The sequence below is a fragment of the Sebastes fasciatus genome, chromosome 4 (assembly GCF_043250625.1).
Source record: "Sebastes fasciatus isolate fSebFas1 chromosome 4, fSebFas1.pri, whole genome shotgun sequence".
Classification (NCBI taxonomy): Eukaryota; Metazoa; Chordata; class Actinopteri; order Perciformes; family Sebastidae; genus Sebastes; species Sebastes fasciatus.
Genome location: NC_133798.1, coordinates 13,705,814 through 13,728,475, shown reverse-complemented (window position 1 = coordinate 13,728,475; position 22,662 = coordinate 13,705,814). Strand labels below are relative to the sequence as shown.

At 41.2% G+C, this 22,662-nt stretch overlaps 1 protein-coding gene across 2 annotated transcripts; it reads right to left on the bottom strand.

The window, feature by feature from the left end:
• Nucleotides 1-10,595: 10,595 nt before the first annotated feature.
• det1 (DET1 partner of COP1 E3 ubiquitin ligase) lies at nt 10,596-22,363 on the bottom strand. Of its 2 annotated transcripts, none has more exons than XM_074632123.1 (9): nt 22,208-22,363; nt 20,331-20,687; nt 18,688-18,954; nt 18,361-18,573; nt 16,167-16,390; nt 14,772-14,901; nt 13,604-13,794; nt 12,451-12,642; nt 10,596-11,426 (listed from the first exon to the last, which is right to left on the bottom strand). In XM_074632123.1, the coding sequence occupies exons 2-9, from the start codon at nt 20,577-20,579 to the stop codon at nt 11,237-11,239; spliced, it is 1,656 nt and encodes a 551-aa protein (XP_074488224.1). In that variant the 5' UTR covers nt 20,580-20,687; nt 22,208-22,363; the 3' UTR covers nt 10,596-11,236. The 2 variants fall into 2 exon arrangements, with proteins under 2 accessions (XP_074488224.1, XP_074488225.1); XM_074632124.1 differs by lacking the exon at nt 22,208-22,363 and adding an exon at nt 22,041-22,141.
• Nucleotides 22,364-22,662: the final 299 nt, after the last annotated feature.

The window sequence follows — 22,662 nt, the reverse complement described above, 5'->3', positions numbered from 1 at the left end:
CCTGCTTTCTCCAGCTAAGAAACATTGCAAAAATCAGATGCATCTTGTCCTCCACGGATCTTGAACTATTAATTCACACTTTCATATTCTCCCGTCTAGACTATTGTAATTCCCTCTACACCTGCCTCAGTCAATCTGCTTTAAATCGCCTACAGGTGGTTCTGGTGCAGCCAGGTTATTAACCAGAACTAGCAGTCGGTCTCACATCACCCCTGTTTTTGCATCCCTCCATTGGCTCCCTGTAAAATTCAGAATCAACTTTAAGATCTTGCTAACTACATAAGGCACTGCATGACCTCGCCCCCAGTTACATTGCTGATCTCCTTGGTCCGTATTCGGCCTGTCGAACACTTCGATCCTCTAATCTCGGCCTTTTATCCATCCCCCGCTCAAACTGCAAAACAAAAGGTGATCGGGCCTTTTCTGTCTTAGCCCCAACTCTCTGGAATCACCTCCCCCGATCTATCACAGCTGCTAAATCTCTGGGCTGTTTTAAGTGGCTTCTTAAATCCCATCTCTATAGGCAAGCCTTTCTATAGGCCTCATCCACATGTGTGTTTGTCTGTTTTTGTTTCATCTGTTTCTCATTGTTTCTGTGTATCATATTGTAACTTTTCCTTGTTTTTATCATTGTTTGATGTTTCATTTGTGTGTGAAGTACTTTGTAAGGGTGTGTTTTGCTATATAAATAAAGCTTTACTTACTACTTACTTACATATCTTGAGGTCAGAGGTCAAGGGACCCCTTTGAAAATTGGCATGGCAGTTTTTCCTCGCCAAAATTTAGCGTAGGCTAAGTTTGGAGCGTTATTTATCCTCCTTCGCGACAAGCTAGTATGACATGTTTGGTACCAATGGATTCCTTAGGTTTTGTAGTTTTATATGATACCAATATCTTCACTTTAGCTTTAAAACCTAGCAGTTTTATATAAATTATACATATATATATACATATATATATATAAAATATATGTATACAGTATAGTTAACTTAAGATAGAAATAGAAATGAGAGCTATAGTATGTAAACTGCAACATTTAAAGAGTTGTATTTAAAGGTAGGCCTATGTATTCTGTATGTATGAACAGGATGTACAGTATGTCTATGTACAGAGATCACAGTGCAAATGGTCAGTGCAGGAATCCACAGATGATTGATAGTTTTTAATCAATTGGATGTCCTCTTCTTGTCACAACAACTCACAAATCTCGCTGCTGTGTTTGCACATTGATGTGCTGTCATGATTTTTTTTCTGACATATTTCGACATACTATACTATGATTTTTTTGCGTAATTTTTGACATACTATACTGACTGTTTTTTATACATGCACATAACAAAACATGTTCTCATCCGTCAAATGTTTTTTAGTTCATTCTTGCATATTATACCTTTAAGATAAATGTTGGTACGTTTTGTTCTATACCACAACATAGCCTTCAAATGGCAGTTTGCAAAGCTGTGTACGACACAGTTTGGGAAACTTTTAGCAACCAGTCTTTTTTTAACCTCTTAAAACCCACCTGCCCACCAGCGGGTTAGGGGTTAGGGTTACATGATGATCAACAATATTATGAATTATGGTAAAAGGTGTTATAGTCCTCAAAATGCTTCAGTATGTATCCCAGTGTCACAGAAGTGAGTAAATGTTTGTGTAATGTTTTAATATGAATAAACTGCTCATAAAACTGTTCCACTTTCCTGTTGTCTTATACTTTGAACATCATTTCGGTTACGTCTTCCTGGAGAGATGGCAACAACATCTGGAGAGGAACACATTCCAGTATCCTTTGAAATTTCCAATCCGGTCCGGAACGTCTGTTTTTGTTTTGGTCGGTGTGATCCCGTCTACTGCCCATTTCAACACCCCGCTGCCACATATGAAACAAATTGGCCTTCTGCCTTCTGCAGCCATGGAAGCAAGCAAACCGAATGGATCAACAGAGATAACGTTAACGTTAGGTTCTACCCGACCTGAAAAGCCTCGGCACATGAGCAGACGGTCCACGGCTCTAATGATTTGAATTTAGACTGCAGTACCCATTTTAAAACGCTAGCTTTCAGTGCTACATATTGCTCCTTTAAAGGTGCTTTTGATAACATTGATAACATTTAGCCACTAGATGTCACACTCTCCCACCCCCGTTCCATTGCATTCCCCCTATGGGAACCGAACATCAAATATCTTCCACAGAGATAAACAAAACATTCAGTTTGGACCCGTTTTTTTTAAATGACTAATTCACAATAATAATTATTTTTTTTAGGAAAAGCCATAATTTTTTCTCTCTAAATGCTCTGTGGATGTAATATTATTTTTTTTTTAATTATTTGTCTACATAAAAATGTTATCAATATGACCTTTAGGTACAGATAGGCCTTCATGTGGCGGAATAAAACGTTCAGTATTCCTTACATGTGGTGGAGTAGCATGGAGGACGACACCTGCCAAAATCAATAATAGCCATTAATTAATTGATAAAATGTGACATTGATATTTATGTTTTAATTTGCTTCTTTTTTTTATTTATCTTTGTATTAAGTCCTTTATTTATTTACTCCTCTGTTTAATTTTGCCTTTTATTTATTTGTGTATTTATTTTTATTAATTTTTAAATTAATTAATAAATTCTTGTATTTATTATTTATTTATGAATGCATTTATTTTTATTATTCACGTATTTTTGCATTTATTTATTTATTTTAAATGTATGCTTTTATTTATTTATTTACGATTTTCCCTTTGCATTTCACCCCTTATTTATTACCTCAAACTTATTGATTTCTGTATTTTTTTCTTTATACAGTTTTTAATACGTTTGTTTTTACATTTATTTATGCATTTCTGCCTCATTATGCAAATGAGGGGGCTGCTTAATAAATAAATAAATAAATAAAAGGGAAAATTAAACATAAGAGGGAATAATTAAGGGGATTATTACTAAGATAAATAAATAAGCAAATTAAAACAGAAATATCAATTTATCTCACATTTTATCAATTCATTAATGGCTACATTTATTTTTAATATTATTTTTGATACATTTAATGACATATTTATTTATTTAGCGGGTCATTTATTTATTCTATGGAGGTTCTGTCCTCTTTTAAACTGTAATTAAATCCAGGATTTAGGTAATTCTGCTCGGGGACACACAGGGTTGTTGTAGTTCAAAGAAAAGTAGGCCAAGAAGAAGATGCAGTTCTATGTTTTGTCCAACAGGTGGAGAACTCTGATCACCTGTTGAATGATCACCTGAATAGTGCTTCATGGTCTCAGGAACCAGCAGGAGGGCAAAGCCTGGTGCACTGCTCCGGGTCTACCTAACCACACTACTGCATGCACAAATTGAAGAACTGGTTTTAAATCAGTTTGAGGCTCACCTCAGTTTGTCTTTTACTGTAATAAGGAAAGCTTCTGCTGCAAGACAGACACAATGCAAGAGTCCAGCCTATGTTAGTTTTCAAAATGCAAATTTACAACATGGGCCTAACCATGTCCTTCACAGGCATGAACACACACATGTAAGAGATCTTTGTTTCCCTCTCTTATTCACCGAACACATGGCAATTTTCTGTGCAACACCGATGCTTGTCTCTTTACCTTTCTTTTCTAGTTCTTTCTGCTTCGCTAATGTTTCAGTGCGATTGTTTATTCACAAAGGACATCCCAGTGCATTGTATTTTTAGGTCGGCCATGCTGCGAAGCCTTCCCTGCGGATTTCCACCTGAAACCCCCCGACTGGTGCTCAGTCAGGTGTGTGTGAGTGTGTGTTGGAGGGTTGCATAGAGAGTAGTGTTTGTGTGTTTGACGTGCCGGCAACCAACTGGGTGTGTCTATGGCAAATATGAAGTCAGTTAGAAGTAATCTGCGGCGAATACACTCACACACACAGTATCTTCTACCACAGTCAAGCTTGTCTCAGCATGGTGCAGGCCCCGAGGACTGTGTGTGTAGGTGCATATAAGAAGCATCCACCCCTCTCTTTCCAAGTCAAAGACAGCTGTAGACACTGATAACACATGGAACCTGTGGGTTGGGGATTTCGGAGTGTGTGTCTGAGCACACACACCTATGAGTCGGGGGACACCTCTACCCTTCAATCAAATATTTGCTGTCAATATTTAGACCCTCTCCTTCCCTCCTCAATGGGATCCTGCCTGCTCCCTCCACTCATTAGGTGGTGGTGTTTGTGATTTGATGGTTCTCACCGGGAGGCTCCACAAGTGCAGAACCGGTCTCAATCAGCTGTACAGATGGCTGAAGGGGTAATCCGTGTGAAATGAAATGTTTACACTGCCATAGTGTTATATGTAACAAGGAGGAATAATACTGGTGTGGTCGATAACAATAACAGGTGAGGGATATGAAGGGGGCAAAGGTGGAGGTTGGGTCTTATACGTGTGTGTGTGTGTGTGTGTGCATGTGTGTGTGTGTGTGAGTGTCACAACTGTGTGTGTATTCCTAGTGTGTGATATAGTTCCTGCTGGGTCTGCATCAATGCATATAAGAGGAGATGCATTTATCTTGGATATCTTGTTAGGGTCATTGAGAAAAAAATATTTGTAAATTAGATGACATTTCTTATGGGAATGTCTTATATGTACAGGTGTCAAAAACATAGACTGTTTATAAAGATGGAAGACATGACAGCTCCTCTTAAGTGAAGCCAAAACCTCTTGATTGCCCCCTGGTGGCTGGCTGCAGTATAGCTCATAAAGCTCGCCTCCTCCATGTTAGCGGATGGGATATGGGCCAAACTAAAAAGTAAAAGTACACGTAAAAAATTTTTTTTTCCAAAGACGATTTCTGGTTCGGTCAGGTGACCTCGATACAGCAGCTCCACCGCCCGATGACACCGACTCTGGCTTCAAATGACGTCAAAATCTCAAGATGGCTGCTCCCATTTACGGGATATTTTGGCTTCACTTCTGTACAGCGGGAGGAAGTGGAGACGTTAATCTGCTCTGCGCTGTATATTTTGAAATGAACTACTCTATGTTTAAACTGAGTCTATTCATATACAATATAACGATATGACTCAGTGAAATGTGTAGGCTATATAATTACAGAGTGAGTTTACCCACCAAAACAGACGGGAGGTACACTGTCAACAAAGTGGAGCAAAACACAATGACAGCAAATACAGAGAGAAGAAATATGGCAGCCATCTTCAGAGTAATAAAGCTGTGGCCCTTCAGTCATCAGAGGACATTCGGGCTGCTTTTTATATGTCAGGGGATAATGAAATCCCCCCCCTGGTAAATCTTTTCTGACCTTTTTGCAGCCACTACCTTGTATCCATATGATTATCTGTTCTTCCTTCACCATCTCGCCTGTATTTTTCACCAGTTTGAGTCGTAAACTTGAACCACATGCCCCCCTCACTGCTCACTGCTCAATGCTCACTGCTCACTGCTCACTGCTCACTGCTCTCTCGTGAAGCTCTTAAATCCATCAGAGCTGAGTGGACTGTAGGGGATGCAGTGATTTTTAAACAGCAGTCCTGTTGAGGAGGTAACTTTTTGGAAAAATGTTTATTCTACGTCAGCTACAGGACTAAGTATTTGTGTTTGGAAGTACTGCATCTCTGTTCTGGTGATTGGAGCTTCTATGGATTGTGGGCTCCTAGCAAGAGATGGTAGTCAGGCACACTGTAACAACATTTACATTTAGACGATTTGAGGGGGGGAATGCAAAATCCAAAATGCATGCCCCTTGTTAACCTGTCATACCCCCTCTCCATCTCCAAGTAGCAGAGAGAGTGTAGGGGCAGAGGAGTAATTGCGACTTTTTCTCCCGTCCCAAGTCCCATCCTTCTGTCAGTTTCGTCTTGGATCTATAATATTCTATCTAACTAACTATAGCTGAACCAAAAGAGGTGTTCATGGGGCAGTTCGCTAGTCGCGGATGAACAAAACAAACTTAAAAAAAACAAAAAAACACTTAACCATCATTTATTAATTGGTAAATTGATAGTTATTACACTGAGTTAATAGTTATTTTACTGTTAATGTTAAAAAAAACAAAGAAATAATAATTAATAATGTTTACCAATTATTAGTAATGCTATAATGTATGTTATTTTATCATTAGTTTGTGTAATATACAATATATAATTTACTATTGGAACTGTTATCTAGTACTTTTATCTATATAACTGTTATCTATTACTTTTAGCTACTATTGGAAATGTTATCCACTACTTTTAGCTAACTGTTAAGAGAAATTTGCTCTCTTGTTAACGAGTTTTCCCTCTCTATTGCAACATGTAGGCCTAGTGTTAAAGGGACTGTTTGTCACTTTTTAAGCGTATATATGTAGCGGGTCGCCACACATGCACGTTCGCATATGTGCGCTCGCGTGTGGCCGGAGCCTCGTCTCCGCTGCCTGCTTACCTTCACTCAGACAGAGCGCACGTCCTCGCGTACTCGCTCCACCTCTACTAGACGTGAACGCGCGCTCACTACACACTGCAGAAGAGTTAGTTTAGCTCTGAGAATATCTAGTGAATGCACAGGGGACGTTTGTGCAGAAATAAATGCTGCAGCCCCTCCAGACCAACAGAGGTTTTCCGTGTCTTGTGAAGTGACGGGGCTCCTCCACGTGTTACGTTGTCGTCTCGTTACCGACTGGGTGCCGGTGTCTCCCTGCGGCTGGCGGCTGCGGTCGGGAGGCGATAACGTAACTCGTTGAGTAGCCCCGCTGCCTGAGCCTGCGCTGAGGCAGGAAAAGCCAACACTAGGATCAGCAGTGATTCATGGAGAGACCTTCGTTTGGTCAGCTAAACTTACTGCCAAGCAGCTGAAATATAGAGTGATATTGTGCTTTTAGCTGACGTGTGTCGCCTCACTGTTTTGAGCGATGCTCGTCCATGTCTATTTAGAGCGGGCAAGCGCGAGCTCGACGCTGACTTTCGTTGATTTCAAGGCCACAGGTGTCGCTGTTAAGCAGCATTTCTGAAAGTTACAAATAGTCCCTTTAAGGTGTCACAGTTGACTCAATATGTGGATATATATATTTTTTTTCCCCCCCAAAGTATTTTTTATATTACTGGAGATGTACGTACAAATACAGTATCCAGAAGTAACAAATATCTCCATGTTTCATATTTTCAGGAAAAACAAAACCGACAGAACAATAGATGACAAAAAGACCCCTTGGTGCTCCAAAGATGGCAATTTGTGGACCTGGTTTAATAGGGCCCCTAAGACATCTGGAATGGTGTAAAAAAACCAAAGGCCAATCATTTTGAAGAGCAGAGCATGACCAAAACATATGAGTCAGATCTGAGTGAGTGAAAGCAACAGTCACACCGTGGATCTAAGCCATGGGTAAATGAGTGATTCTATGTAAAACCTTAAATTGAATGAGAGCTAGGTTAGCACATGATGAGGAGGAGGAGGAGGTGACCCAATTTAACGCTCCCTCCCAATAGTCATCTGTCAGCTCAATATCTAGCTCCTTCTCCCAATGTGATTAGATTTTCTGAGTTGAATGATTTTCTAAGCTTAAGAGGCTCTCGTATAAGAATGATATTGGCCCCTTTGGGCATACAAGTACCTCTGGTTGGGAATCACTACACACCACTAAGGAGAGTAGAACTGGAACTGATGGTTTACTATAGTAATGCTGATTTTGTGATATATTTTGTGACGCTGCAGAAATCTGTGTGTAACTGTCAGACCTCCTTCCATATGTGTGTGTTTTCAAGTGCTCTTTTTCTTTAAAAATACACACAGCTTGAGCTGTTATGCTTTGACCATGAACCAACAAAAGAACGAGCCCTGAATAGAAACTCAAATGTTCCTTTTGAGACACACTGTGAATCATTTCAAGCTCACAATGCCGAACAACATACTAAAAATTCATATTAAAATAAAATAAGTGTTTCACGTCGCAGATCCATAAGTGCTGCCGCTATAATATCTCTGTATTTCAGTGTCGACCCCGCCATCTGCCGAGCCAAAACCTCACGCTGTGAAGCACAGTTCTTAGATTTTGTTGTCTAAATGATTAAATGTGTCTGTGTGTGTTTAGAGACTGCTCCGAGAAGGCGAGCGCTGCAACAGGAAACACTTAGGATTGTGGCCTTTTCTGGATTACATTGGTTGAGCTGTTGCCAAGACAACAGCAATTAGAAAAGACTTGGTTACCAAGCAGAGAGTGGTTATGTTTCCGTAGCAACCAAGGTCAGGGAGAAGGCGCTGGGTTTACCTGATTCTTAAGAATAAGACAGATACGACATATTTGTTATTGTACTAAGTACTAGGAGGCATTGGGTTCATGTAGTAATATACAGTAGTGTTGCATTGAAGACTCCAGCAGTGACTTTAACTCCAGTGTCCTGCCTCCTTAGTGGCTTTTAAACATCGGTGGGGAAACTGAATAGCTGATGATTGCTTACTTTAGATATAAGGGGAGTTACATTTACTTGGGTAAAAACAATGAAATACAAAACCATGAACGCATGAGAGGAAGCACTATCTCCGCTTCTCGCCAAACGTACACAATCCTGCAAATTTTCTATAAGCAATCTGTTAAAGGAGGACAACACAGTGTCCTCTTATATGAACGCCTGTCTCTGCCTGCTGTGTGCGCTTCCTGCAATTAGTTGATTATCGCAGCATGTTGTCAAACACCAGTTTACACAAACACACTATAATGACAATGACATAACCTGGCCTCCCTAAGCCTTGATCAAGATAGTATTTACTTTGCAAAAACTAAGCAGCTGCATAATACAGCCACTACACTCACACCGCATCGATCCTCACATCTCTACCTCCCTCCATCTTGTTGTGTCCCCCCCGCCCCCCGTCTCTCACCGATTGTTTCATCTCTCCATCATCTTTCCATCCGTAAAGACCTTCTTCCCTCTACTTTAAACCCCTGTCTCGCTCACACACACACACCTTCCAGGTCCACTGTAGTGTGTAACCAGAGGCTAGAGGAACACTTAATCCCTCAGCACCTGCTCTCCATACCACCATGACCTCTTGCAGCTGCTTGGGTGTGTGCTGCTTTTTTTTTTTTTTGCCTTTGTGATATTACTGTGCATTTATGTCAGAAGTAAGGGGTGTTAGTCCATTTGCATATTTGTAGATTTGTTTACGTGTTTTTAATAACACATTTGAGCCAAACAGATGTCCTGCGCTTTAGTTTGCCACACAGATGGACCTGATTTAAAATAGCGACGTTATGATCCTATACACTGTAGGAGAACAGACTGCAGGGATCAGTATTCAAATTAAATATGATGACACTTACACTGTGCCTTGTCTGCTCTCCGTATGTGTTACAGCTGTGTGCTAACATCATTTCAGGTTCATTATAAAGCTCTATTAAGATAATGCAGGGATGTCTGTACAGCTAGTTGATAAATCGATTATTAGATAAGTTACAGGCAAGTATGACAGGAAAAGTACAGAATCTGGTGTACGACAAAGCACAATTTCATCCAGATTAAACACTGATACTGATTGTTTTTCTATTCTGATGCTTTCCCACTCAAGCGTGCATAAAAAGAAAAAAAAACATAAAATGACCATGCCTGCTCATGCACAAGCTCACACACACAAACAAACACACAGTATATGAAGAAACGTATACAGGAGAAAATACACAGGTCAATATTTAGATGTGTGAAGCAGAAACAATACCAATTCTACTTCAGGTTTCTTGCCACACCTAGCTTTTCTCTGTCTAGTCTTAAAGTACTCTCATATATAGATAAGAGCCTAAAGCGGCAGTAGGCAGAATGTTTTTGGCATCATTGGGCAACAATTCCTTAATAACCTTTCAGCATATTGTAATTCAAGTGTTCTGAGAGAAAACTAGACTCCTCCTCATGGCTCCGTTTTCAGGCTTTAAAAAATCTACTAAATTGACTTTGACCAATCACTGGTCATTTCAGAGAGAGAGCGTTCCTATTGGCTGTTCATTCAAAAGAGGCAGCTGTCAATCACTCACAAACTCCGATCAATAATTATTAATATTCTGTTACTGTAATGCTTATTTCTCGTGTAGAATGTTTTAAGAAACATCTTGTATTGTACTGTTTAGCTGTAAAATGAGAACGTTTGCTCCGGCTGGTGGGCGGTGCTTGGTATTTCCTCGACTGATCTCAACATGGCTGCCGGGTCACAAACTTTCTCATTTTACAGCCAAACAGTTCACTACGAGATGTTTCTGAAAACATTATATACGAGAAATAGGCATTACAGTAACAGAATATGGATTCATATTTGATCAGCGCTGCCTAGTTTGACTGTTTGATCGGAGTTCGCGAGGAGACGGCAAGGCTCCAGCTCGGCTGTGATTGGTTGTTTTCCTTCTGGGAAATCTTGCAGATGCCATTAGGAGCACACCGGAGGAAACAGAGACACATGATTTTTTTCTTATTACCTGTCTCATGCACTACTGTCAGGATATGGTGACATCGTTTTTTAATCATATTTGCTCCAATCTGTCTACTGCAGCTTTAAAATCAAATCAAACCACAGCTACTGTATACAAACACTAAAATGCAAAAACATCTCTATCCCTCCTCAACCCTCTACTTTCTGTAAAGTTTGGAAAAAATGAACAAAGAGCAAAATTTAGACAATTTTATTGGCATAAAATATATACAAGCGGTAATAAGTAAAAATGTGTAAAAACAATATAATATAAAATTACCTCTTTCCCCATCCATGTGAGAAGAAAGAAAGTTGGTCATGGACCAACCGGATAAGTAATTCTGATACGAATGTGCAGCTTTCAGTGCACGGTAGGAAAAAGAAAACACCTTTGGTTCCTTCTAAGAGGTCCGGCTACCTACGGCTCCCACCTCCGTCGCACATCAATCAATCTCTCCACATCTCCATTTACACTTATTCCAGCCTCTCCTCCCTGCAGGTCCCTCTTTGTTTTGCGGAGGAAGGGGGAAAGAGGAGGCGAAGCGGCGCAGACGAAAGGGAAAGGCAAGAATTGCTGCCTTCTCGCGGAGGGGGAGGAGTGCCGGAAGTGGAGTGACCACTGTGTGATGGAGGGGGGAAAGAGGCGGGGAACAGCGGCTTCCATCAGGAGGAGAATGCAGGGAGAGGTCTGCCGATTTCTCCGGAGGAGGAGAGGGCGACTAACAGAACAAACTGTGTTGTATATTCACCAGTAGCTGCTAACAGAAGCCCAACGGTCCTGCGATTTAATTCCACATGCGAGTTTAGTTTGTTGCATACAAACACGCACAAGCTCCTCACGCGCAGACATGCCTCATGTGGAAGTTGACCACGTACTCGGCGTTTGTGCGCTGGACGGAGATGGCGAAGGGTTCGAAAGGGTGGAAGGTGAAGGCGACCAGGCGTCGCACGGCGTGATTTACCGGCCGTCCCAGCAGGCCTGCCTGGATCTTAAACTTCAGCAGGCCCGAGTCCCGTGCATAAAACCTTGTGGAGAGAGAAAATAGTACCATTAAATTCTTCTTTTATTCCAGTCTGTTGTTTTCTGAGGGCCTCTGCTCCAATACGGCAAAGATCCATGCTGCTTTGCACTCCTTCCAGAGAAGTGAGTAGCAAATGTGCATGTCTGAACTGGTACATGAATGAATTAGGGCTGTCAAAGTTAACGCGATAATAACGCGTTAACGCAAATTTGTTTTAACGCCACTAATTTCTTTAACGCATTTGAATTTTTAGGTTGTAGAGGGCTCCGTTTTAAAGCTAGAGTGAAGGTACTGATATCATATGAAACTAGAAAACTTGAGGAATCCATTGGTACCATGTTATACAAGCTTGTCGCGAAGGAGGTTAAAAAACACTCCAAACTTGCGCTACATTTTGGCGACAAAAAACTGGCATGGCCATATTCAAAGGGGTCCCTTGACCTCTGACCTCAAGATATGTGAATGAAAATGGGTTCTATGGGTACCCACGAGTCTCCCCTTTACAGACATGCCCACTTTATGATAATCACATGCAGTTTGGGGCAAGTCATAGTCAAGTCAGCACACTGACACACTGACAGCTGTTGTTGCCTGTTGGGCTGCAGTTTGCCATGTTATGATCTGAGCATGTTTTTTATGCTAAATGCAGTACCTGTGAGGGTTTCTGGACAATATTTGTTATAGTTTTGTGTTGTTTATTGATTTCCAATAATAAATATATAAATACATTTGCATAACGCAAGCATATTTGCTCACTCCCATGTTGATAAGAGTATTAAATACTTGACAAATCTCCCTTTAAGGTACATTTTGAACAGATAAAAAAAAGTGTGATTAATTTGCGATTAATCGCGATTAAATATTTTAATCAATTGACAGCCCCAATTTGTACTTGAACTAATCATTACAGCCTATGAATCTTTTTAAGGATGTATTGTTAGTAACAACGTTAACATGGCCTGCTATTGATAATGTGATTCTGTGACATAATTGAATACGATGCTCATTCACCCCGATAGAGTCCTTACCTGATGGGATGATCTCCGCAGGTCTTGGGCCTCTCCATCACTGACACCCACTTGTCATCATAACTGAAGAGGGAGAGGTCGAGGTAAGGACTGCTGCTGTAGGACTGGGCGCTGATGGGCAGCTGACCCAGCAGCCGACGCACCGCCTCAGTGTGCCCGCCGTATTTGGCGTTCACTATGGTGTCCTTGAATCTGAGGCACGGACAAACATAGAACATTAAACAGCAACAGGAATCTTCATTAGTGACTAAACAGTCTCTTTTGGCACTGTGGTCTAGATGGAAAACAAAAGATCCTTAAGTGGTACTCTTCTTAGTTTGGTTTGAAGTTCAGAAAGGAGTGAATAGCCTCGTGAGAGAAGCAATTTCTTTCGAACAAACCTGGCAAATTATAGTCCAGACTCCCACTACACACTATCAATACTCAGCAGTGACTCTGTGGTGTCCCTTTCCATCTTCCATCCCTACTTTCAGTCTTTCCTCTCACCTTGTTTTGTGCTCCATTCTCACAGACCTACAGATCTCTCTATACTTGGTTTGTGGCCGTCTAATACCCGGTGAACTGGGCTTATGCTAGCCAGTTGTAAGTGGTACAAATCTGGTTTGCTGAATGTGCTCACTAGCTTTCAATTTCTCCTCTCCTTCTTCCCGACATCAATTTTCACCACTCTAAAATCCAATTCTAAGCCCTTTGCCTCGCTCAAACTATCCTTTATTTTCTCCTTCCTCAATCCCCCCCCCTCCCTCCCCCTCTGTCTGGTCCTCCCTCTTTACCTTCCAAAGAGGATTTTGTCACCTACACTGGCGAGTCGAACCGCCAAATTCAATCACAGCTCCTCCAGCCATGCTGACCGTCTTAATGTCTCTCTTCTATATCCAGATTAAGTCCTAAAACTCCTTTCTCTTCCTCCTCCTCCAGGCGATGGCTGCTGATCTGCTTCCCTTCCTAACCACCTTCTTCAAATCCTCCCTGACATTTGGCAGCACACCATCAGGTACAGTTCTTTTTTTCCTTTCATTCAGAAAAGACCCGTGGACCCTGCAGCTTGCCAGCACAATTATGTTCAAACTGAAATTCGTTCAATTTTGGCAGAAAACATATTTGGCATTTGAATTCAATGGTCTAATATCTATGACATTTCTCTCCTCAGTACCTTCTTTGGACCTGTCGGGCGTAGTTGTTGGATGAAGCGGAGCAGGGGAACTGGACGGCCTGACTGTGCAGCGTAGCGTTTCTGAACAGGTCGCAGAAATTCTCAAACAGCTCCAGCAGCTGGTCGGAGGTGTTCTCAAAGACAGCCAGCACCTCTGTGGACACCATGTTGTACACAACGAAGAAGGACGGCTGTGGGAGAAAGGGAAGGGAGGGGGAGATTTGGAGAAGTTAGGGATGAACCGATTTATCAGCCGAACATCGGTATCGGCTGATATTCGCCTTGTTGACTATCGGCAAATAAGATGAGATTTGCCGATCATGGCAGTGGCCGATGTTTATCTGTTGTGTTGCATCAGTTTTGCGCCGGCTAAATATCGTGTTGGTTATTTGCGGTCATTTAATTTATGTTTTCACAAAACAAATATTTTTGTTGGGCTGTGTAAGTACTGAAACATTCTTCTCATTGAGTAGGTAGTTGTATAGCAGCTGAACAGGCTTTTGAAGCAGTTTTTAATGTGAAAGAAGGTTATATTAAAGGTTGTTTTGATAAATTTGTATGATTGAATTTGTGCTCATTCAAAGTCAGTGTAATGACATGCTGAATGACAGCTCAGTTATGTTTTATAATAAAGAGGTCTTTGTTTCCCAGGCATAAAAGGGGAATAAATAACAGCAAAAACAAAATAAACAAAAACATCGGCATCGGTATCAGCTATTGGCCAAATTGTTATTTGAAACATCGATATCAGCACAGAATTTTGCAATCGGTACTGTACCAAGTACAGTCATGAATGGTGAGGTATTTATTATAGTGTAACAAGGCATTTCAGGCTTTGGCTTCTACATATGTTTATAATGAATATGAGATTATTCTTCATTGGTGAGAAAAAAAAATAGCCGATCGGCAAGGAAACCAGAGAGCTGAGGTTTCACGTAAATAAAAACACCTTAATTAAGTATCTTGTTTGTCGCCATGAATGAGTCACAGCACTGAAGAGAGAAACGTGTCCTTGGAGACCTGAAAGAGGAATACCTGTCATGCAGCATGAACAACAAAAGACACGGGAGAAGCGGGGGAGAGTAACGAGGAGAACACGGAGAGGAATTCAGATACGTGTGTTTGTATGTGTGTGTGTGTGTGTGTGTGTGTGTGTGTGTGTTTCTACCTGTGAGGGGTCGGTGACTCGGAGTGTGACCACGTCTTCGCTGGTGTATTTAATGAAGAGGTGATGCTCATCCAGCAGCTGCATCTTCCACATCCGCAACCTCCTCAGCTGATCAAAAAACTGGAAGAATCTGACGGCAAAACCGAGAGCTGCATGAACTAAACCGGTCGCTAAATGAATATCCAACATCAGCACAATATGGAAATGGTACTTGATAGACTGAAGAGCTAGTTTTTGCAGTTAACGCATTATCCCCCTTCACAGCGGTATGCCAAATTGTTAATACTTTTATGTCTTTGTAAACTGAACATCTTTCAGACACACTCACCAATTCACTATTTTGAATTTATTAATTAACTGAAAAAGACAGATTCTATGAAATTAGTCATCAGTTGCAAACCTAAATTACACTACAGAACCCTTTATTGATGAATTAGAGATCATCCTGTTCACATATATAACATCAATTCAATTGTAATAACCAACTGTTGTCACTTAAAGTGATACATTGCTACAATTTTAGGCGTTTGATGATTCTAGATTAAAGTATCCTAATGATATGACAGTTGCGTTACTTTATTCAGTCTAGGGGTGTCACAATATGACATTTTGATATCACGATTATTGTCGAAGGAAATATCACGGTTTTACGATTATTAAGCATTGAATTTAGTATTCGACAAGCATACTTAATCATTTTAGAATATTTCTAATATAGCTAATGAACTAAAATATTTATCAACTACATCCACTTAGCTTTTATAGTGCAACATTTTGCTACTTAAAAATATTTTTGTTGATGGTTAAAGCATTTCTATTGCCTCTGCACGGCTCTCAACAAGGCGACAGCTGAGCTGGCGGCTCGTAGCTAACGGTGCAAACAGCGCTATCAGTGAAAATAACTGCAACAGTGCTAACCGGAGGGTGGGCGCTACGGTTCCGCAACAACGCAGTCGGTCGGGACGGCGTTATCAGCTGTAATGGCCTCACATGCACAAACATGCACTAAAAGGCACGCACGGCCGGCTCGGCTATGTTAACATAGCACGGAGAAGCTGGGATTTCAACACACACAGAGGGGGAGCGGCTTCATTCTCTGCTCAGGTAGACATTACTCCTCTATATCTTTACATAGACAATAGTTGTTTGCTGCTATATTAATGCTCTAGAAATCAAATAGAAAACATTTAAGGACCTTTACAAGAGACTAGGATTTCTAAATGAAATCTCAATAATACAGCCATGGCTCCTACTGTGGTGAAATAGGGAACACTGAATCAACAACTAAGTGAACACCATGTGACTTGGACCTGGGTAAGTGGCAAAACAAAATAGATGGATTAAAGTAAGTTTTTTTTTTTTATCTACTGAAAGCAGGAGAGTAACACTGTATACCTCCTCTTGGCAGTGGCGCTGCCGTCCTGCTCAGCCCTCCGCCAGAGGTAGACCAGCAGCCTGTGCTTCAGGGAGTTGATGGTTTTGTCAGTGTAAAGGCGAGGGAAGCCCGGCTGACTCTCAGCCTGCGCCTCCGTGTAAACTGCTGAAAGAGTCAGGAGGTCGTCCTCATAACAGAACCGCCCAATAGTCCTTACATCTAGAAATGTTCCCTCTGGAGTGACCTGGGAGAGGGAGAGAAAAAAGAGGAAGTAAAAAACAAAGCAGTCGACGTATTTTTGGAGGCCAAACAGGAAGTTAGCATCGCCCTGGGTTGCCTCGACAAAAGGCCTTTGGGATGATTCTATTGGGTTTTGGATTATTGCAGAAAATAAACTCTGTGGTAAAAAACGTTATGATACTTAACACGTTTTGTTCAGCAAGATAATCTCCACAAATGAACACCACTTTTTAGATTTTTGAAGTGTAAATGAAATCGCCACAAGTAAAACCCTAACGTTAGGCTATAAACGAACTACACCACGGTTGCATGAGTATAAACAACGAGGCTGTAAAGGCCGACGAGCCGGCGTGATGGCGTTTAGTAGTCTCATTTAACCACTTGTTAGCAACCGCCTTTTTAAGACGCATAAAAGCTTCAAAATCCACGAATATGATATTTACTGACCTATTTTATATCGTAGAACAAAATGTTAAAATCTCTTCAGCTTGTGTGAACTACAGACCTGATTTCAGGCATCTAACTAAAGACCCATTGACTTCCAGACGAGGGAACCGGAAGAGCTAAAATGCTAACTCATTTCCGGGTTATAGGACTCAATCCTGCAGCACTCTATGTAGATAATTGTTAGAAAACTATTTTGTAAATACGTCAGAATCAATTTAATTTTTCAAACTGGAAGCAACGGGTACATTACCTCTCACATCTGATCATAAATCTGCTTCTTGAACAGTAAAACCAAACTGAATTGTACAAGGCAGAAAGACTACTGCTGCCCTGCTATCTACTGGTTGATAGCTTTAAGTAGGGATGTCCCGATCCCATCTCAAAGATTGGTATCAGGGCCGATTAAGGCATTTTTTAACTGGTCGGTATTGGCTATATTGAGTCCTATCCGAGCCTTCGTTTTACATCAGCTGTCACACAGGTGTTTTTACTCGTGAAGCTTTCATTAACAGCAACACAACAAGTGCAACCGTCGTCAACTCTCCAACTCTCTGCTGTCCGTCGCTCCTCTACTCCGCTGAGCTCCGTGTGTGTGTAAGAGGAGGGGCTGAGCCCCGCTTAGGCGAAACACCACGCCATAAACGACATCAAAACGCAGTATGAGACTGCTTATTTATGTTATTTTAAAAGGACCAGTCCAATTACGGGGATCTATTGGCAGAAATGAAATATAACATTGATAAGTATATATATAATAAGAATTGTTGTGTTTTCGTTATCTTAGAATGACCTGTTTATATCTACATAGGGAGCGGTTCCTCTCTTCATGGAGCCCGCCATGTTGCATCGCCATGTTTCTACAGAAGCCCAGAACGGACAAACCCAACTCTGTTAACTTTTCCTGCTTGGGCCGGAGTCGATACCGTTACTCACTCCCATCGCCGCCACTCTCTCTCTCTCTTGCTTCACCACTCACTTCCCACGTACACACACACACTCCATGCACTAGCTCTGCTCCAAATGACCTACAACTCTAGAGAGGGCCATTTGTGTTTTCGCGTTGGCTTGATACTACCAGATACTGGTAATCCGAAGTCGGATCGAGATTTAAACTTTTTTTTTTTTTTTAAACATTATTTTTATTTATTTATTATTCTTTTCTCTCTTGCCCCATTACGAACAATAATTTCTCCTCTGCACTCACACCTTTGCACATGCTCACACACACAGTGTATATCACATAACAAACAGACGTGCATCTTCTCACCCACACACACAAACCTCCCAAATCAAGGGACCAATCCCAGATTATTACTTTGCTGTTACTGTTACCGTCATGTTACCCAATGCAATGTCTGTCTTTTTGTCTTGTCTTGCCTCACCTGTTATGTATCTTCGTACTAAATAAAACAAAACACCTCCTATAACATCACTCACTGGCGTGCCAGAATTGAACATGCTTTAAAGTTTTAAATCACTGATAGTGATTTAGTGCAGATTTACATTTTAAATAGTAAACCTGCTCACCTGAAACACATGAATGGTCTGCTGCTGGACCGACAGCACAGCCAGGATGTTCCTGTAGAGGTAGAGGCCCTGGTTGTGGGACAAGATGATCTTGTCACACTTAAAGGACCTGGTGTCACACAGCCTGCCAGTGTGGAGGTCGATGATGTGGAGGGAGTAGTCTTCTAGAGGTGACCGAGGGTTGGGAGTCACAGATTCGTTGTTCCGATACACCTGGTAGGAGATGAAATATGGATGAAAGGGGCAGCCTGAGCCAAACTATGGAAGTCAATTTGTAGTTTTAATTATTTTTGAGTTAATTTGTAGTAAGTGTGATGGTGTTGTTACCTCAAAGAAGTAAGGCGGTGGCTCCTCCGGGACGTACACAGCCGACCCAACGATGACATAACGGCAGTCGTCGGTGAAGAGGCTGCACTCCCGGTTGAGGTGTTCTCCGTTTGAGGCCACATTGGTGACGTGGAGCAAGGAGAAGAAGCGCTCAAACAGGCGGCCTCGGATGTTGAGAGAACGCTGGTCATTGGCCGTCAGAAGTGTCTCTCCCTCTTGGCCTCTCAGCAGGTCCTGAGCCGCCTGGCAGCCTTGATATTCATATATCTGTAGGAGGAAGAGTGGGATTGAAATTATTTATCCTCACATCTTTGTCTCGCGTAAATTGGGTAGTTTGTGTATTGGCAAAAATCTGGCGATCAGTACGTATCACGACACAGGTGTTACGATTCGATATATTGCGATATATTGTGATACTGTAAGCAAAGCGTTATATTTCTTTTTTTTTTTTTAAATCTAATTTTAGGAAAACTGTCATAGTATAAAGAAAACACCACCATATGCAGAAATTCTGAGTAAAAAATGTTAATTTTTTTTATGCAATCAGAACAGTGGGATCACTTTTGCATTTATCACAGTCCATGTAACATAAAACATCAGAGCACTACTTTATTTGCAATCGTATATTGGTAAAAAAACAATAAGATAAAATTGCTTGCAGGATTCTATAGGTAAACAAAATAAGTAAATAAAAAAATGTAGAAGACGGTGAAACATACCGTATATAGTTCTTAAATATGGATTCAAAATGAAGGCTGTCAAAGTTAATGCGATGACACGTTAACGCAAAGTAGTTTTAACTCCACTAATTTCTTTAACGCATTAATGTTACTTGTAATTTTTTCGGTTGTAGCGGGCTCAGTTTTAAAGCTAGAGTGAAGCTACTGGTATCATATATATCATATGAAACTAGAAAACCTAAGGAAGGCTAAATAACGCTCCAAACTTGCGTTAAATTTTGGCGAGGAAAAATTGGCATGGCCATTTTCAAAGACATCTAATGACCTCTGACCTCAACATAGGTGAATGAAAATGGGTTCTAAGGATACCCACGAGTCTCCCCTTTACAGACATGCCCACTTTATGATAATCACATGCAGTTTGGGGCAAGTCATAGTCAAGTCAGCACACTGACACACTGACAGCTGTTGTTGCCTGTTGGGCTGCAGTTTGCCATGTTATGATTTGAGCATATATTTAATTCTAAATGCATATTATATATATATATATATATATATATATATATATATATATATATATATATATGTAATGTATGTATGTAATGTATCTTTAGGGTATGTTTTGAACAGATAAAAAATGTGTGATTAATTTGTGATTAATCGCGATTAACTATGGACAATCATGCGATTAATTACAATTAAATATTTTAATCGATTGACAGCCTTATTAAAAATCTATACTGTGTTTTTGAGAACCGATACAGTATCACAAAACTTAATATCGCGATACTCAAGTGTATTAATATTGTCTTACACTCCTAGTAGTGAGATGGACAAGTATGTTCCAGTCTGGGCAGGTTGCAGTAGACAGTTGAAAGATTAAAAACAAATCACAATATTTGCTATGTAGACAGTTTAACTAGAAATATGAGGGGAAAAATACCCTTAGTTAACTGTTCTTACCTCCAGAGAAGTCTGGTCAGAAGAGAAGGCGATGAAACAGCGTCCATCTGGTGAGAACTTCCTAAGGAAGCAGGGCGGCTTCTCCACGTTGACCACAGTGAAGTTGGGGAAAAGGTTCTGGTGGAAGCACCGTACTCTGTACCAATGAGCTCCGGGTCGGCCTGAACATATCCTGCGCCTCTCGAGACGATGAACCACGTTTTGATTCTGGATCCGTCTGGGCTTCAGGGTGGGGGTGTCGTCATCCATCGCTGTGATTAGAGAATGACCTCAAACCCCTCCTCAGAAGGTAGTTAGAAAGGCAGCCAGTACGGTGAAACGACTACATCACAAGTGCAGTCCTCTTACATGTTTTGTCTGTAGAAAGTGAGAGGGGAGAAGAAGTTCTAGAGTTAAACAGGTTTTATTGCTAAAATTATCAGTTGAGAAATCAATTACTGGATCAAAACACAGTAATACATTTAAATTTTAATAATGGATTCACCATTTTAAGCAACTGACGGAGTAAAACTACAAAGTATTTGCTATTTCCAGTTGCACAAATGTGAAGAGATACTTGCTTTTTTCACGTCACTGAAAACATTAAAGTTGTGCGTTGCGATTGGCTCAATTTCGACGAATGAAGGCGAGATTTTACAGCGCATGTGTTTTACCCCAAAAGATATGACGCGTGATCCAGCTTCCTTTACATAGGGGAGGGACTTCGTCTCTCTATTGGCAAGGCCTACGGAAAGGAGGCTGGGTCACGGGTCTTGGGGTGTGGGGTATGACAGATGCGCAGTGTAACTGAAGCTGCGGTCGTGCGTTGCGATTGGCTCAATTTCGGCGAATGCAGGCCAGATTTTACTGCGCATGTGTTGTCTATATGACGCGTTGATGACGCGTGACCCAGCCTCCTTTCCATAGGCCTCGCCCGAAATAAGATCCCATGGGATTCACCGGAAGGGGAGGGACTTCATCTCTCTATCGGTATTGGTGAAGTTCCAAAACTACTAGATCCTACATTTCCCACAATGCAACGTTACAGCAGCTTTTCATTAAAATATCGTAGAAATGTGTAAATCCAGACTGATGACATCATTAGGGTTACTCCACATGACATACGAGTCAACTAATCTTCAGCGCGAGGAGTGCCCTTTAATGAGCTATGTGTGGATATAAAGGAACACAGAAACAAAACACACACACATGTGAATCGTCGCAGCACAGCAGGGATGAGAGGACCGTCTTCTGCTCGGTCCACATCTGGTTGGACTCCGAGTCCTTTCCATAGGCCTTGGTATTGGTGAAGTTCCAAAACTATTAGATCCTACGTTTCCCATAATGCAACGTTAACAGCAGTCTTTCATTAAAACTCCACATCCCCCAGCATGCAATGCAGGCCTTCTGTTAGAAATGTGTAAATCCAGACTGATATAACCCTGATGACGTCACTAGGGTTTCTGACTTTATAAAGCTCATCTGCAGGGCGAGGATTGCCCTTTAATGAGCTATGTGTGGATATAGAGGAACACAAAACACACATGTGAATGGTCGCAGCACAGCAGGCATGAGGAGAGGACTGTCCTCTGCTGGGTCCACGTCTGGTTGGACTCTGAGTCCTCTGCAAGGCTAAAAGAGACCCTGGTCTTAGCTCAGCCAGCTCGACAATGAAGAGCAGCTACCGTTAATTACATCACTAGACATTTGACACAGTAAGCAGTTACTCACTTTAGGTGTTTAGCATCCCACTGAGAGGCTTTCTGTCCTTCAGTTCAGCTGGTTGTGTTAGTTAATCAAGTTACAGCTACTGTTATCTACTGAGCACAGACTTCTACCTCATGTCCAGCTTCAGTTATCCCCCATAGTGCTGAAGTAACTGTAACATATCACTTTACCTCTCCTGAAGCTTTTATCTTTAGAGTCAGAGAGCCGCTGTGTTTGTTGTGAGTGAGCCGAGCAGGAAGCGCAGAAGAAGAAGAAGACAGCAGCGCTGGACTAAAGAGCTCAGAGCTGCTGTAACAGCGCCACCACATCCTCCACAGGTGAACAGTGGCATTGCATCCTGTAGCAACTGTATCAACAAACCCAGGGGTCAGCAACCTTTACTATCAAAAGAGCAATTTTTGGAAAAAAAAAAAAGTCTGTCTGGAGCCGCAAAACATTTGATATATATGTTCTTATATGCCCTTGTACAAAGTATTTCCTTTTATAATGTAAATGTTATTGTAATGTAAATGTAATATAACTTATTGTTTTAATGGAGCGTCCCAGCAAAAAGTATTTCACACGTTTGTACCTGTTTAACCGGCGAGACAATAAACATCTTGAATCTTGAATCTTGAATCTTGAA